Genomic DNA, 16897 nt, shown 5'->3' with positions numbered 1-16897 from the left:
GGCACATAAGCTTATTCAATTTTTCATACTATATAGCTAATCATGTCTTCCACAGATTCTATGTAGCAACATCTATGAGACCAAACAACGCAAGGAAACTATTCCCATGTTTTGATGTAAGTCCTTTGAATTATTAAGGATCGTTCACTTATTACGTAACATGGGCAGAAGTTGGGTTACGTAATATGTGAATGACCCCTTAGTGCATCCATAAAGATTCCTTAAATACCTTCATAATTTTAGGAACCAGCATCAAAAGCACCATTCCTTGTGTCAATTTCTCGACCAAAAGGCTACACAACGCTGTTCAACACTCCTTTGTCAAGATCGGAAGCCATGTAAGGGATCGTTCAGTTATGACAATGGCATCTTGCTTGACGTCATGATTGAATTATATCCAATTTAATTTTCTGATTCATAAAGCATAATACTTACAATAACATAATCATTTATAGCGATGAAAATAATGTTTTGGATCACTTCCAAATCACCCCACCAATGAGCACATTTACATTTGGATTCTTGATTTCACAATTGACTGTTGTTGAGAAATCTGATTATTTACAAGATCCACACATTAAAAATGTTTGCATCAAGGTTTATGCTCGATCTGAATTACATGCTGATCTTATAAATACTGTGAGTAACATCTGCCATACATGCAATATGAGTCATGCCTTAATTCAATAATTTATTTAGAGAATCCATGAGAGAATTGAAAAGACCTTTTTGGCAATTCGATCATATTTTGGAGAGGACTATCCATTGACCAAGTTAGATATTGTAGCATTGCCTAATTATTCAACTGTTAAACCTGCAGATAACTGGGGATTGATTGTTTATAAGTATGCCTTCCTGTTTGTACTATTGGTGATGTATTTAACTGTAATACTTTCAGGGAATCTGAACTTAATCAAAATACGTATTACTTGATTGCTCAAGAGTTGGCTTACCAATGGGTCGGAGCCTTGATTTCTCCTTATTGGTGGACTGACTTCCATATCAATAAGGCTATAACAGGTATGATTAAATTTAAAACAGTAAACTCTGAAATTGAATCCTATTTATGTCATTTAAGGCTTCATCGCTGCCAACACTGCCCTAAGCTTAAACAACGGAAATGAATTTGATGGAAAGTGGCCAATGACCATTTTGTACTCAATCTACTATGAATTCTCGAAAAGATATCCACATTCACGAATTACAGGTAAGCATATCCAAATATATCTTTATTCCACTAAACAATAAATAATCAACAGGTATGAAGCAAGAAACAATTTGCAGCAAAACAGAGCTCGTCTTGCGTATGTTCAATTACACAATGGGAACTGAGACATTCAGGAAAGGCATCCAAAAATTGTTCATCAATCGAAAATACAAAACATTCTTCACTGAAGATGTCTGGACATTACTAACAGAACAGGTCCATCGAGATAATAAATTAGATGGCAGAGACACAATCAATGCAATTGCTACAAGTTGGGTACAGAAAGAGAGACTTCCAGCCGTAACCGTTACAAGAAACTATGAAAAGAGAACAGCTACATTGAGTCAGAAGTTATTCCTGAGAGAAAGACCTCATGACGTGCCTGATCAAGACAAGATGTTGTGGTGGATTCCTGTAATAATCGTAAAGGAAGACAAGCTTGATTTTGATGATTTTGAACCTATGAAGTGGATGAAGAAGGAAAGACAAGTTGATGTTTCTAATATGCCAGCAGCTGATAAGTTCATTATCATGAATCCTGAAGAAATTGGACCCTTCCCTGTTAATTATGATGAAAGGAACTGGAATATGATTGCAAATTTCCTACAAACTGAGAAGAGATTATTGATTCCAATTAATACACGCGCAAAGCTTCTCCATGATGCTTGGAATTTGGCATATGCTGGTTCATTGAGTTTTGCAACTGCCCTCAATATGACATTATTCATGAAGAACGAACGTGAACATATCGTATGGAATCCAGTTTTTACAATGATGGATCATATTGGAAAGCACATTGACGACATTCAATCCGTTCATCAAAAATTCAATGTCTATGTTGCACAATTATTGATTCCATTGTTCGAAGAGCTTTCAAAGACTGAGGAAAATGAGGAACGGTGGATGAAAAACTTGAGAACATTGTCCAAGACATTCTTGTGTCGTGCAGGATATAGACCATGTATTGAAGAGGCTCAGAAAGAATTTAAGAAGTGGATGGAAATGGAAAACCCAGAAGAAGGAAATCCGTAAGTTATTCCTTTATTGTTCCTTAACATAATATTTCAATCTGTTGAATTTAGGGTAGCAAATCAGTTCATATGTCCAGTATTCAGATACGGAACAATGGAAGAATGGGAATTTGGTCTTAAGAGAGTAATGAACTTCCCATCAGAGCGTAGACAAAGTGAGAGAACCTACTTGCTGAAAACATTAGCTGGATGTCCAAATCAAAATGAAAAGATCCTTCGACTACTCAACATCACTATTTTGGAAGGAAATGAGAACTTTACAGAAAATGACATCTTCTTAATCTTCAGCATGCTTTCAGGCAATTCCGTTGGTTACTCAACATTATTTAAATTTTTGGAACAAAACTGGGATACAATTAAGATCAAGTATGGTGATCTATGCTATATATACCTTTGGTACATGTTTAACATGCTGTTTTTTTTAGATTCGCTAACAAGACGAACTTGTGGGACAATTTAATCAGCACTTCCTGTGGTATCTTCACAACTCAACGTGGCTACGACATGGTTTCAAAATTGTACGTCGCTAAACAAGGTGAATTTGGAAGTGCTGAACACATCATTGATAAATCTTTAAAGAACATTAAGGAAGAAGCTAAATGGAGCAAGGAGAATCTTCCAGTCATTGAAAAGTGGCTCGACACATATTTTAAGAATTCTGGCAATTCTTACAAAGATAAATTTGTTATGTAAAGTATTAATCTATTCCATATTATTATCCTATTGACAAGTATACCTAAATCTGTAATTTGGGGATGCATCATCTATTCTATTTTTTTAAACAAAAATGCTGATTAATTAAAAAGTAATTGAGGACCGAAGTATCAGGTCTGATTATTCAAATGTAGTCAGCAATAAAGATTTATGTATAGAACAATAAAATTTATGCTTTTTCACATATAATAATATTCAATTAAGTTTTTTTATTCCATCTACATTTCTGCCTTAAAACTTATTATTATCTAATAATCTAAAGTAAAGTAAGATCATCAATAAATTACATTGGAGAGGGGGATTAACTTTATTTTGGGAATGAAAAAAATATATTGTAGATTTTTTTTTGTAAGATATATCCTTTGATTAATTTATGTAGAAGAGCTTTCTCCAGGTTGTCGTGTATTTGTAGCCTCTGTATTAACCTGTATAGTCATAGCTTGCGTGTAACTTGGCGGATTCATGTCTGATGATGTTGGTATAACTTCAGTGGTCTGCATTGCAGCAGCATAACTTGGTGGCGCTTTCATCTATAATAATTAATATTTAATCAGTTTAATTGGAAGTGAATAGAAAGTGAAAGGTTGTATTACATTAAGTGCCTCTTCATAGCCTGGGAGTAATGAATTATACAGGCTTTCTGTATTCATTGGTTGATCTTGTATAATGTAGGATAAAATTGTGGCGTTTTGACGAATTGTCAAATATTTGTAGCATCTCCAAACAATGCCTGCATAAATTGAAAATCACAATTAGTTGTTCCACTAAATTGCACCACTTATTCACTCACCAATACAGTATGCTTTGAGCATTACCATGAAAACGAATGCAAACAAAACAAGGATTCCTAAAGTCTGTGAATCCACTCTTAATAATTCATCCTTCCATGGTAAATGTTTTGAATTTTCAATGATTTTATGAATGGTACGAAGATAGCACAGATAACCAGCTGCACTCAAAGTCGTTATAGCAAAATCACAGAGTTGAAGGAAAAAGAAGGGAAGTAAATGACTCGGACGGTTCTTCATTGCACCATAGATCAACATCAGTGTAATTGCAATCATACACAAGCAAACTAAACCGCCCTATAATAATAAAAACAAGGTATGATTCACCCGATTAGATAGTAAATAAAAAAAAATGGAAAGTATAATAACAAACCATATCTATGTCATTGTGATTAAGCGAATGATCTCTATACGGGTCCTGTTCGACAATATTTCGAGAGACTGGTGTCGGTAGTGCATCAATACCATCATCATCAAGTTTATTATCACTCGAATGGTGTATAATTGTTGGATTTTTGGCAATAATACCCAGTAATGTGAGTGCAAAAAGATTAAGAATCTGGAAATTGCATTGCGCAAAATAAAAAATTTTTGTCTATGAAGAAAAAATTGATTTCGTTAAAAAGGTAAATCTTACCAGATGCCAGGCTCCGATGATGATACATGCTGTCTTAACATGTAGGATCCCAAAACAGCATCGAAATTGACTCGAATTTAGCTGATTAGACATATTCTAATCCTGTTTAAAGAAATATTTTCTACTTTTAATTTTCACAATTCTTTGCCTACTTTTTTCTTGTCTTCCAAGATGATGAAATGTTTTTGAAATTTTAAAGTCCGTTAAGATATTGTTTATGTCCGTTTCGCGCACAAATTCTATATGTGATCACTGTAACAATGTTGTAAGGAAAACTAGATTCTTATCTTTACATTAACTTTTTATTAGGTATTAATTCTTTAAGTTCTTATTACCTTCTAAAATTTATTTCTCTTAATTATAGTTTACTTCTGCAGCAACTTGTTGTTTTGTTTTTTTGAAATCTTTCTTACAATTTTTTCGTTCACTTAGCACTAAGTATAATTAGATAATTTGGAAAAATATTTTTTTCGACAATCAAGCCTTAGAAAAAAGAAACAAACTCTAATTTCAACTAGCGCAATGAACTGTATCGTTGCGTAGTTCTCTTAAAAATATCATGCAACGATTTTTGCATAAAATTTCTAATTTAAAGCGCTTGATTATCTTAATAATTATTTTTATGAAGTTTTGAATATTAAAAAATTTGTAGATTATAAATTTGTAGCAAAATGATTATTGAATAATGACGAATTATTCAATTCCATCGTCAGTCATTTCATCTTCTCCGTACTCTTGTTCGTCATAAGTCTCAAAACGCGACGAATCCTGCGAGAAACTACTCTGACTTTGGTCAATCATCGTCCAATCCTCTTCGATAATATCATTCTCAAGCTGGTTTTCCGTGAGATAGCCATTACCATACACTGAAATTAATTTTCATATGTCAATATTATGCCAATTTGATACTTGAATAAATGTACACTATGAAATTACGTACGTAATAAAGTTACGTATATAAATCTTTGTTATGTAAAATTACGTACGTAAAACTAAGTAAAATACGTACATTTACGTAATCCAAAATTACGTACGTAATACGTAACATAATAATACGTACGTATTACGTAACTTTACATTACGTACGTTTTACGTAGTTCAACTTAAAGTAAGTAAACGTAACAACACTACGTACGTAAAATTTTAACTCAATGAGAATACTTACTCTCGATGTACTTCTGATAGGCTTTGGGAACCATTTTCTTAAGCTTCTCAATATCTTCTGCAGATGATTCTCCCTTGTCCATACCTGAATAATTATTGAGTGTTAGATGAGTTTCAAGCAATTCCTGCATTATTAATAACTTACCTAACAATAATCCCATCCGTTTCAGTACCTCAAAATCATCTTGCACTTCGAATTTATCATCGAATTTGAGCAAATATTCACGCCTAAAATGAATGCAATAAAGTATAATCCAGTTTTAGAGGAATTAAGGTGCACATACTTATCATTCGATATGTTGCAGTTAATGTGAGTTTTCTTATTTGTATTAATTACAATGAATGGCAAATGTACGGCTGAATTTGCTGACGGTACGATTCCTCTCTTTTCAAGATTCTTATTTCGCTCAATGAGACTTTTAAATGACACGTGCTATAGAGAAAAAAGTTAAGTAAGATATTTACGAGTGATGAATTACATACGAAGAAATAACAAGAAGCTATCTCACCTTCAAAACAAGTTCTCTTAATTGTTGCTGCTTCTCCTCAATTCGCTTTCGAGTCTGTTGATTTTGTAATTCAATTTCTTCACATTCTTGTACTGAGGATGTAGGCAATCCAAGCCACTTGATTTCCTTCTTCTCCTTAGAAATTATATTCATTGCCATGAGTACATTAAGCGCATCATAAACTCTTCTACGGATATTTTTTTGATCATATGATCCATTGACTGATGTGCCAGCATCTTCACTTTCTTCCAGCACTAATTCGTCAGCGACTTCATTATATGATGTTGTGCCCTTTTCCTTCACCTTTTGACATACGCGCATTGAAAAATGTCGCAAGCCTTTCCCAGGCTTTTCATTTCGTTTTCTGTCTGTTTTCTTAAAAACTGTTGTGGAATTTGTTACTGAATGATTTGATGATGTTGACTGTAGTAAATTTGAAGGTACTGATGATGATGCTGGTAAACTAAAATACAAATTTTTCCTTAAATCATGTCCAAATTTGTCTTTTTACTGTGCCTACCTTTTTCGTAAGTTTGTGTATTTCCCTGAAGTTCCTGGTCTCTCTGCGGATTTTGTTAGCTTTGATGTTGTGATAACTGAAGGTGCTACCTTCTCAATTTTCTAAAAACCAAGCATATATAAATATTAGAATCAAATAAGAAGAGGAAAGAGTTAAATTCGTACCACATTATATGAAGCATTATTGTAATTCTGTAATGATTGTTGATACACAACATGAGGTGTTTGTGATGAAAAGGCCTGAAAAATAAATTGATTAAAATAGTTTCGCGCGTCCAGCTAATACCTTAATTAACTTACTTGTTGCGATGCCAAACTCTCTTTTTTGACGGTAATTGATGATGTTGCTATCAATTGTTTTTTACCTATAATTATTTATGTAAAATATTGATAAGAAAAAGTGATCGGAAAAATTATGCAGCAAACTAGACTTAACTAGTTTAATGATACAGTAAAGATAATCACTTGATGATATATAAAAGAATAAATATAGCACATTCAGATATTTGAGGTTTGAAGGAACGAAAAAAATTCCTTTTAGGAATGGACAAAATGAGCAGGAATGGATGTGAAAAAGGATTTCGAAAACATCATGGAATTTAATAGAAATAAATTATTTAAATGAAATCTAATTGAATCCAAACATCCAGAATCGAAGCATTATACATTAATGCACACTTTGAGATGTATAATGATGCTATAATTAACAGCTATAGTCGTCTTAGCAATTAGGAATATGCACAATTTTTTTTCGTGCAGAAACTTAATGATCGAAATATTTTTTGAGGAAGAAAATTTTTCAAATGCAAAATTCGTGACTTACCATTGGCATCTGATACTAAAACATAGGTGGGATTCTGTGTGGTCATCTTATGTGCTCTTTATGATAAAATTCCGTCCAGAGCTGCTTGATTTATCTGATTTTTAACAATAAATTAATTTCTTGTGTTTTTTCTCAAAACTCGAATATTTTAGGGGGATTTTAGAAATGACGAAAAGCACACAGGCTTAATTGCGTTAAATTTTAGCGATCAGTTAGTCGTTCCGCTCTGTTATCGCCAAAATTAGTAATTCAGTGATCCAGATCTACTTTAACTATCATCAATATCACTTCTGATGACTATTTAAATTAATTTATTTAGAAGAACAATCAGCAGCAATGTTTACTTTTATCACTGATAATAAGTCCAACGGATTTTTTAGATTCGAAAAGTTTGCGCCTTAAAATTATCCGGCTTTTTATTGACAAGTAAAGTCTGCACGACGCCTATCAAAAACTGCATAAAGCGCATATTCGAATGCTCTTATCAGTGAGCACATTATTTTATGCTAAAATCATTTTAATTAATTTTTTCCATTCTGGATCTTGTTTTTCTTTAATAATGTTTATTTTTATGGTTCACACGGCCTACTTATAATTTTTTCATATTTTTAAAATGATAAAATTTAATTATTTTTTGATAGCAGTTTACGGGATCTCATGGAATCATCCTAATGATAGATAATACAGCATAATTTCTATTATTTTTGAAAATCTTATGCCTTGAATGTTATTTGAGCCGTTAAAAATTCAAAATTTTGGGGTATTAATGTTATTTTTAGTCAGTTGGACTTTTGACTTGACCGCGTGAAGACCTCTGTATAAAAATTCTAAAAATTACTTAAGTTAACTAGTAATTAAGTTCATTAATTAAACAATTGTCGACAATACATTGTAGTAAAGAGTTTAAAGATCCAGAAACTGTTTAAATTGTACATAAAGGTGAGAATAAATAATATTTAAGGTTGTTGGACAGCCAAGCGGACAAAATGGCCGATAAAGCATAAAGACCGGTGAAAATGTGTGATAAAAATTCATTTATGTGTTCTTAAGAAAAGTTACTTGCAGAAGCAGAAAATTTTCTTTTCCAAGTTTTAAATAAAATACATCAAATCTAATCTAAATTTATACACAACTTTATTGAGAAACGAACGATAAAGTAAGTTTAATTAAAATAATGACAAGAGATAGTGAATTATACATAAAAATAGTTATTTTGAAAAGTATCAACAAATTTTCCAATCAAATGTCGCCATATTTAAATCAGTACTCCATTTTTATCGTTAAGATCAGCTAGTAGAAAAAAATTAATTTAAGCATTTTTTACAACATTACAGCAACAATGTCTGATTCACCAGTAAAGAAAGGACGAGGCCGCCCAGCAAAGGTAATAAATTAATTAATTTTAATGTGAGTGACGCTACTAAATCAAGTGATTTATTTTATAGGCAAAGGTTGAAGAAACAGCGTCACCCAAAGCAGTAAAGAAGGACGAAAAGAAAGTTGAAGAAGCTCCAAAAAAGGTTGAGGAAAGCACTAAACCAGAGAATGGCGCAGCACCTAAAAAAGGAAGAGGGCGTCCAAGTAAAGGCGACAAAGCAGCCCCAAAACGGCCAGCTAGTGGAAAAGGTTAAATTTGTGAATATATTAATAAATTTTTTCTAAACATCTCTAATGTTATGTTTGGTATTTTAGGCCGAGGTCGTCCCGCCAAAGCAAAAAAGGTAGAAGTTGATGATGCTGAAGAAGGAAACAGTTCGGATTAATTAATTCGTAAAGTCATATAAATTTAAACTCAAAACACAATACAAAAACAAATCTAAAATAAATGTAGAAAGTGTTTTCTTAATAACAAAAAAAAAAAAAAAAAAACAAATTTGGAAAACTATATTCTCCATATTAATAATAATAATAATAATATCCATATTATGAACCATTTAGTAAGTTTAAGTAATGCATTTTTTATTTCGTAAATTTAAAATTCATGTAATTTTCTTAAAAGAGTAATAATACAACAAAGGATTTATTTAAAAATGTAACTTTAAAACAAGAACCGCATTTTAAATAAAATTTTATCATTTCTTAAACACAAAAATTCTTCTTTATGTTTCGATCTGGTCTGGTGTCAAATTGGTCGCATTCATTTAGTTTATTATTATTTAGTCTTGAACGACGTGACAGTATGAACATAATCATATTACAAGAATCCGTTAATTAACGGACTAAAAACACTTGAATTTAAATAATTCATATTAGATAATAGTTGACGTGATAATGTTTTTGGTCTTTTTTGGGCTACAGACAGCATTATCTTAATCATAAATTTTTGGGTTTGCATAATCGTGATATCTTTAAAGCCTTTTAGTTGATTACTTAATTGATTTATTGCACACGTAACAGAGTTTGAAGTTGGTCGACTTCGAGCTCTGACATGCTCACTACACAAATCGGCTTCATTTCAATTTATGTAATTGACGGTTCACGTAAAAAAGCGTACGTAATTATGAGATTACGTACGTAAAAATTATACGTAAGATAATGATCTACGTAAAATAACGTACGTATACAATTTACGTATAAAACATACGTATACAAAGTACGTAAAAATGTACGTATTCAGTTTTACGTAAAAAAGCGTACGTAAACATAAGATTACGTACTTAAAAATAACGTACAACACAATTTACGTAATAACGTACGTATATAATGATTTACGTAAACTAATGTACGTAACAATAATTTATGTAAAATTACGTATGACATAATTTGCATAGAATTACGTACGTACACAGATTTGCGTAAAAGTGCATATCGTCTAAAAAGGCATAAGAAATTCAAAAGGACGTAAAACAAAAATTATTTGAGTACATTTTTCACTTCATGAAATGGTTTTATTAATTTGAAAGTGTTTACTACATTTTGCAAAAAGGTATGATAAATTTGTAATATTAATTTATTGTAAATTAGTTTGCTTGAAGGATAACACATAAGGATATTTTTCTCTGAATGATGAAAGAAATTCTTCCGTTTCTTTTTCACAATTACCTAGTTTGTTGCTCTTCAGTAAATCATGAATGAGGAGGGCATGCTAGAATTAGAAATAAAAATGATATGTCAATGTTTTTAAAAATAAAAGAAGTGAGAGAAATAAAATTAAGGCAAAAAAGAATGATTTGTGTACCTCTAAATAAAAACCGTCTAATTTCGTTGAAGTTTTCAATAAATCAATTGCTTTAGTTTTGTTATTTTCAGGCGATGTTTCATATAAAATTTCGGCTGCGACTATTAATGCGTCAGGATTGTTTGGATTTCTCTTAATATAGTCTTCATTTAGTTCGACTGGCTTCTTCTCAAGAATTGGCAATTCCTCTTTAATTTCCTGTAGTAAAACTTGCTTCAAGATATCATCAGCTTCTGCGAATTTTGTTTCAAGGAGTTTAATGAATTTAAACACACACATATGAAGTGTTGCAGAGTTTGGATTAATCGAATATGCTTTCTTTAAAGCCTTCAACATTATTAGAACCTTGTTCTTACGATAATAAATTTCAAATGTCATTAAATGAGTCTCAATCAAGCCCGAAGATAGCATTTGAAGGGGCTTAAGGAATTCAATTGCCTTTGACAAAGGATCTTCAGTACGTTCCAATTTCTCTGGAATCAATTCATCGAGTTGTGGTGCTTCAGGATCTCCGCTGTCCTGATTCTGCTGTTGTTTTGATTTATTATATTGTTCTTTCTTCTTTTCAGCTTTAGCTTGTTGTGCATTCTCAACTTCTGCCTTCTTCTTTGCCTTTCGCTGCTTATTTTTCAATTTTTTCAATTCGGCAGGCGATAAGTTTTCTTTTTTAAATAAATAAAAGAATTTCAATTAGACTATTTACTTAGCTAGTTAGCATAATTAAATCCAATATTTACCCAAATCGATTTCTTCCGTTGCTGAACTAGCCTTCAATGGCTCATCAAATAATTTTATGTACACCTATGAACAGAATGAAAATTGTTAATATATGCTAAATAAATTAAGCTTCTTATGCTTAGTGCGTTTTGAGGAATTAGATAATATTAGGGTACAGCTGACATGACTTAATAGTTCTTACCTCGATGGCACATTTAGCCGCTTTAAAGTAGAATGGATGATCTCGCAGACGATTTTCTAAGCGAAGAAGATCAACATAAGATCGCAGAGTCATCTTACGAATGCAGTAAGTATGGAAATCAAATTGATCTTCAACAATTTCGGAGAAATGTCGTTCGATTTCGTGACATTTTTTGAGGGAATCGCCAAGTTGATTTAATCGTTTGTAAGCAAGTGCACATTCTGTTTGGAACCACATACATTGCATTTCATTCAAATTTTCCATAGCAGAGACTCCATCTCGTGTAAACTTTGCACACATTTCTTCTGCCTCCTTAAGCTTATTCGCACGTAGCATATACTTGGCACATTTAGAATTTATATATCTATCAGCCGTATCTAGTGATTGTGCTTCATCAAGCCATTTGTAGGCTTCAATTGGATCTCCAGCATGTTTGAAAATTTTACCTTTGACGACAAACAATTCAATTAATGTTGGTGTATGTTCGATGGCTGCATCCACATACTCTAGTGCTTTTTGAGTATTTTTCAAATAATCAAAATGTTGTGCTAGAAAATAATATGTCCATAATAATGCGGATGCCGGTTCTTGTGCAATTCCCGATTCAAAATCATCTTTGGTAAAATGTCCCGAAGCTTTAAGATTCTCGCAAAATTCTAAAGCCAACTTTTCAATTGTCGATACTTTATATGAATCCGAATATAATGAGCGAATATTGACAAATAATGGCGGAACTCCTTTTCGTAAGTTCTTTTTCAAATAATCGCTGATCAGCTCATCAAACGTACTTCCTTGAGCTACATCCAAAGGCAATCTTTGAACGCACAAAGATTTTGGGAATTCCTTCGCCATTTCCTTATAAAATTGTACAATTTCATCTGAACTTTTCATTTGTTTTGCTTCCAAATAACACTTGAAATATTCAGCATTATCTGGATTACGTTTTATGAGATCCATATATGTGCCGATAGCTTTATCGTATTTTTTAATTTTAAGGCTCAAGCTTCCGACTATTTCTTGAACTACAACTTTGTCTAAAATTTGTCCTTGATGCTCCTCTAAATGACTTAAAGCCTTTTCAAGATTTCCCGATTCTTGAATCACTTGATTTTGATACAATAAAAATTCGCTATGCTTGTAATCATAACTTTCAACAGTCTGTGATGTTCTGAACGTTTCCATTATCTCATATGCCGTATCAAAATCATTTAACAAATGATAGCTCATTGCAAAACCAATCCATGATGCATGTTGTGATGGACGAAGCTTAAATAACTGATGACGAGTTTCCTAAAACAACAATAAATAAAAACCATAATCAGTTACTTCTGTTTTTAACCGCAAAAATAATCTACATACTCTATATCCTTCCAAGTCGCCCATTTGAATTTGAAGCAGTGACAAATCTCTCAAAATTTGTATATTATCTTTTTCCCATTTAAGAGCATTTCGATAGCACTTGATGGCCTCATCATATCGTTTATCTGAGCGTTGTAACAGCCCATAAACATGCCAGCAGACGTGAGATCTCAAGTCATTTCGCAATCCTCGGCGAACATGATCATAAGCTTCATCTTTTCGTCCCAGACAATTTAGCGTTAAACCTTTCATAGCTAATGTCTCGCCATGTTCCGTGTGTTTTGGATTGGTAAGAATTTGCTTTGCTAATTTAAGACCATTCTTATACTGCTTCATTTCATAGCATTTCTAAAAAATTGAATTAAAAGAATAAATTAATATAAACATATAACCTCGAAACTATCATAAATTGGATAAAATTAATGATATCAATGTTAATACATAATGCACATTGACAAACGTTAAAATATACCGGTCTTTTATGTTATCAACATTATTCATCACCGAAATATTCCACTTAATTAGATAAAAAAGTTATGATACATTTTTCGTGAATGTAAAATTATTATTTTCATAAATCTTACCAAAATCTTCCTGAAAATTGCATTTTCTTTTGGCGGCAATGGATCAGAGCTCGGCATCTTTGCTTCTTTTTAAACCACTCACTGACTTTACCTCACAATTAATAGTTAAATTTAAATTTATTAATAAATTTTCAAATTCAAGTAAAAATTTGATAGACCGAATGCCCCCTGTTTTTGGAAGTAAACAGCCCCCTGCATTGCAAAAAATTTCATTTCAAAAATATTCTAGCCGTTAATTTCAACCGTTTTAGTCATTTATGTCTAATACAATTCTCAATCTCAAGCTGTAATCCTCTTGTTCTTGATTGAATTAAAGCATGAAAATTAAAATCTTGGTAGGCATTTAAAATTAAAGTTGTTTGAAAATCAAAGTTTAAATTATACAAATCCGTTAGATTTTTCAATTTCGCAATTTCAAGATCTTATCAAGTATTGGAAGTGTTTTGTAAGAAAAATCAGGAATAACATTTTTATTTCTCATTGCGCATTGCCTGAATTTATGTTAAATTCATTGATCTGTGCCTCAGACCGCCATACTAACTTAAATTTATGTCTATTAAATTACAAAGGGAAAAGAAAATTCATTGATTTAGGATGTAGGTATATCCATTACAATTTATATTTAAAGTGGCTCAAATCAAATTCATAGGCATCTAAGTAATTCCAAAATCAAAATTATTATGATGCTTGTAACAAAATTTCTTCACATGTTGATCTTTAAAGTGTCAAGTTTAAATAGCACTCATATTTCATTTCTGTCTTCTACATATATGTCCATTGTTCGTTTAAATAATTTTGCCAATAAAAATGGTAATCAAACACACAGAGGTCAAAGTATTGCTGTTAATGAGCATGGTCAGTTTTTAAAACTGGTGAAAATAAGAAATCACTGCCGAGGTGTTTGATTTATAATTTTGACGTCGGTATTAAGTAGTTTGAGACATGAATTGTGGATGAAATTGATTTGCACATGAGTGTCTGCAAAATCTTATTGGATTTAATTATGATGTCCAATATTTTTAAGGCGACGGTGAGTTGAAAGCAAGTATTCCTATAGAAATGCTTTGTTAATGCTTAATTTTATTTTCAACGATAACTGAACGTATCCTTAATTTTATTCACCATATTTTCACCTCAATCTAATTTAAATTTCTTAAGTCCGTTAAAATGTAATTTTAAATATTTGCATGTTAAATTTATAATTTTTTGCGATTTTTAATGCTGTATGAACGCTGTATCTAATTTATGTCTATTATGTTTACTTTCATAAATTAAATGAATAAAGAACTTTTATAAAAAGAACATGAAACGAAACGCCGTAAACTGGTTTAAAATTTGTCGGCCAATCTGATTTGTCGGTGCTGACAGAGCAATTTCGCATATTATCGTTAATACTACGAAGGAGCTTTTAAGGTTCCTTTGAACCTCTTTTATAAAACCAAATGAAAGCCGCCTATTTTTGGCAGCCATATGGACGACAAATTGAACTAGAGGGTATATAATCTTAAGAATAATTTTATGAACAGATCCGAGCAGTTATAACAGATATATCCGAAATATGAGACCCGATCGATTTAGTTGAGACGAGAGTATACCAAGAGTCGGCATATTGTTGAAAAGGTCTTTTAAAATGATCAATTTGCTCCGTTCGGGATTAGAACAATTTTGGAACTATGATGAAACCCCAGTGTTTGGAGCTTTTTGAAATTTTTAACAATAGAAACTGATAGAAATTTATAAAAATGCGTCAAAATTTACTTACTTAAATTAATCATGTGACAGCCGTAGTTCCTACACCTACTGCAGATATACACAATCTCCAAACGATTGAGATAAAGAATTATGCAGTCTTCAGACTTAAAACTAACATAAAGTCTGATATCATCAGTTTATCAATAATGATCATGTGACTTTCTGACCTATTTAGCTACTTGCTTTGAAATCAATATGTAGAGAGACACTTAAGAGACATAAAAGTGTCAAACTAATGTGTATCGATGAAGGAAGGGAAAAAAGGTAAGAAAATTAAACACTTGAACATTTTTATGATGAAAATAAATAAATAGTAACAACTTCAAGTCTGTCTTTTGCAAAAAATGCTAAGAAGAAGACAGAAGAGATTTTCTACGAAACTGACAAGTGTGTAAATTCATTGAAAACTGTTATTAAAACAGTTTCTTTTTGTTGTGTTCATTAGAAAATATTAAATTGTGTTTATGATGAGTTTTTATATTCATCTTCTCCTTTATTGAAATTTAATAAGTGTTTGGAAAAGAATAACAATAATCTATCCATCCATCCAGGTCTCTCTTACATTATGTTGTTTATTTTTCTATTAAGTGTGTATAAAGAATCCAACAACAGAATGTAAAATGTGCTGAGTAATTATATTATTTTAAAAGATATGTTTAATATTTAGTGCGCTTTTAAAATGAGAAGAGAAACATATAATTTTGAGATATTTTTTATAATTCCTTTATGATATCCGACATCAAATTTTCACTTTTCAACTCGGCACAATGAGAGACGTAAACTGACTTCAAAGGGAAGCATGTTTCTGAAAAATACAAGAATAAAGTATCTGTAACGCTCGCTCTGTGTGTAAATTGAATTATTAAGCAATTTTGTTTCTAAAAGACTCGATATAATGCAAAAACTAATTCATTTTTAAATTTACAAAAAGTAAGGAACGAGAAGGAACACAATGAAAAAAAACACACATAATATATATATTTTTCTTTAAGAGGCTTATCATTTTATTTTATTCATTTCAGTACACATACACCATATTGTGCAGCATGAAGACTTTTTAAGTAATACCTAATTTCTGGTGAAATGGAACTCAGAGGATTATTGTTGATTTTGACAGAAAAAACAAAGTTTTAAATTCATTTTTGAAACCTTACAATAGTTTTGGAATTTTCATGGAATTGTATGGTTTTTAAACATTTGAAATTCTAAAATCTAAGTAAGCAATTCAAAAATTCAGATTGAAGTTGAAGCCTTACAACAGTTTTTAAAATAGAATTGTACGGTTTTCAAGCATTTGAAATTAGATAAAACATTTAAAAAGATACATGAAATTACTTTGAAACCTTACAACAGTTTAATATACATTTGGAATTGTATGGTTTTCAAACATTCGACATTTCAATTTAGGTAAGAATCTAAAACATCGAATCTAAGTTGAAATCTTACAACAGTTTAATATTTTACGGAATTGTACAGTTTTCATACATTTTAATTTAAATAATAAAAACTCAAAAAACGAAGTATGCATTTACTTTGAAACCCTACAACAGTTAAGTCATTCATGGAATTGTAAGGTTTCCAAACATTTGAAACATTTTTCCTGTAAATTTGTTTGTGATTCATAATCCCATTAAGAGATTTACATTTTAATTAACTTTGCTACAATTTTAAAAATCATCACAGAAAAATTTTAATTCCTTATAAAATAAATAA

General features: G+C 31.3%; 5 protein-coding genes across 6 annotated transcripts; 2 read left to right on the top strand and 3 right to left on the bottom strand.

The window, feature by feature from the left end:
* Positions 1-61: 61 nt before the first annotated feature.
* Positions 62-3146, top strand: LOC139096345 (aminopeptidase N-like). Its single transcript, XM_070648042.1, has 9 exons — positions 62-116; positions 244-338; positions 456-639; positions 700-845; positions 899-1020; positions 1079-1207; positions 1260-2235; positions 2290-2604; positions 2664-3146. Exons 1-9 carry the CDS (start codon positions 75-77, stop codon positions 2929-2931), a joined length of 2277 nt encoding a protein of 758 aa, XP_070504143.1. The 5' UTR covers positions 62-74; the 3' UTR covers positions 2932-3146.
* Positions 3121-4546, bottom strand: LOC139096346 (lysosomal-associated transmembrane protein 4A). The gene is made up of 5 exons (XM_070648043.1): positions 4378-4546; positions 4114-4299; positions 3743-4037; positions 3546-3682; positions 3121-3482 (listed from the first exon to the last, which is right to left on the bottom strand). Exons 1-5 carry the CDS (start codon positions 4468-4470, stop codon positions 3324-3326), a joined length of 870 nt encoding a protein of 289 aa, XP_070504144.1. The 5' UTR covers positions 4471-4546; the 3' UTR covers positions 3121-3323.
* A 111-nt stretch (positions 4547-4657) lies between these two features.
* Positions 4658-7719, bottom strand: Dp (transcription factor Dp). Its single transcript, XM_070648037.1, has 9 exons — positions 7393-7719; positions 6870-6934; positions 6735-6809; positions 6571-6671; positions 6051-6513; positions 5826-5974; positions 5687-5769; positions 5543-5626; positions 4658-5243 (listed from the first exon to the last, which is right to left on the bottom strand). The coding sequence occupies exons 1-9, from the start codon at positions 7436-7438 to the stop codon at positions 5071-5073; spliced, it is 1239 nt and encodes a 412-aa protein (XP_070504138.1). The 5' UTR covers positions 7439-7719; the 3' UTR covers positions 4658-5070.
* Positions 7720-8201: 482 nt separating this feature from the next.
* On the top strand, positions 8202-9484 carry LOC139096343 (high mobility group protein I). Of its 2 annotated transcripts, none has more exons than XM_070648039.1 (4): positions 8202-8331; positions 8727-8776; positions 8838-9018; positions 9085-9484. In XM_070648039.1, exons 2-4 carry the CDS (start codon positions 8732-8734, stop codon positions 9153-9155), a joined length of 297 nt encoding a protein of 98 aa, XP_070504140.1. In that variant the 5' UTR covers positions 8202-8331; positions 8727-8731; the 3' UTR covers positions 9156-9484. The 2 variants fall into 2 exon arrangements, with proteins under 2 accessions (XP_070504140.1, XP_070504139.1); XM_070648038.1 differs by lacking the exon at positions 8202-8331 and adding an exon at positions 8394-8548.
* Positions 9485-10265: 781 nt separating this feature from the next.
* Positions 10266-13602, bottom strand: Naa15-16 (N-alpha-acetyltransferase 15/16). Its single transcript, XM_070648036.1, has 6 exons — positions 13433-13602; positions 12849-13196; positions 11490-12779; positions 11308-11371; positions 10571-11232; positions 10266-10477 (listed from the first exon to the last, which is right to left on the bottom strand). The coding sequence occupies exons 1-6, from the start codon at positions 13487-13489 to the stop codon at positions 10343-10345; spliced, it is 2556 nt and encodes an 851-aa protein (XP_070504137.1). The 5' UTR covers positions 13490-13602; the 3' UTR covers positions 10266-10342.
* Between the last annotated feature and the right edge of the window lie 3295 nt (positions 13603-16897).

The sequence above is a fragment of the Chironomus tepperi genome, unplaced genomic scaffold (assembly GCF_022539635.2).
Source record: "Chironomus tepperi strain 1889 unplaced genomic scaffold, CSIRO-AGI_Ctep_v1 contig_386, whole genome shotgun sequence".
In the NCBI taxonomy this organism is placed as follows: domain Eukaryota; kingdom Metazoa; phylum Arthropoda; class Insecta; order Diptera; family Chironomidae; genus Chironomus; species Chironomus tepperi.
This window is presented reverse-complemented; position numbering and strand designations above follow the sequence as displayed.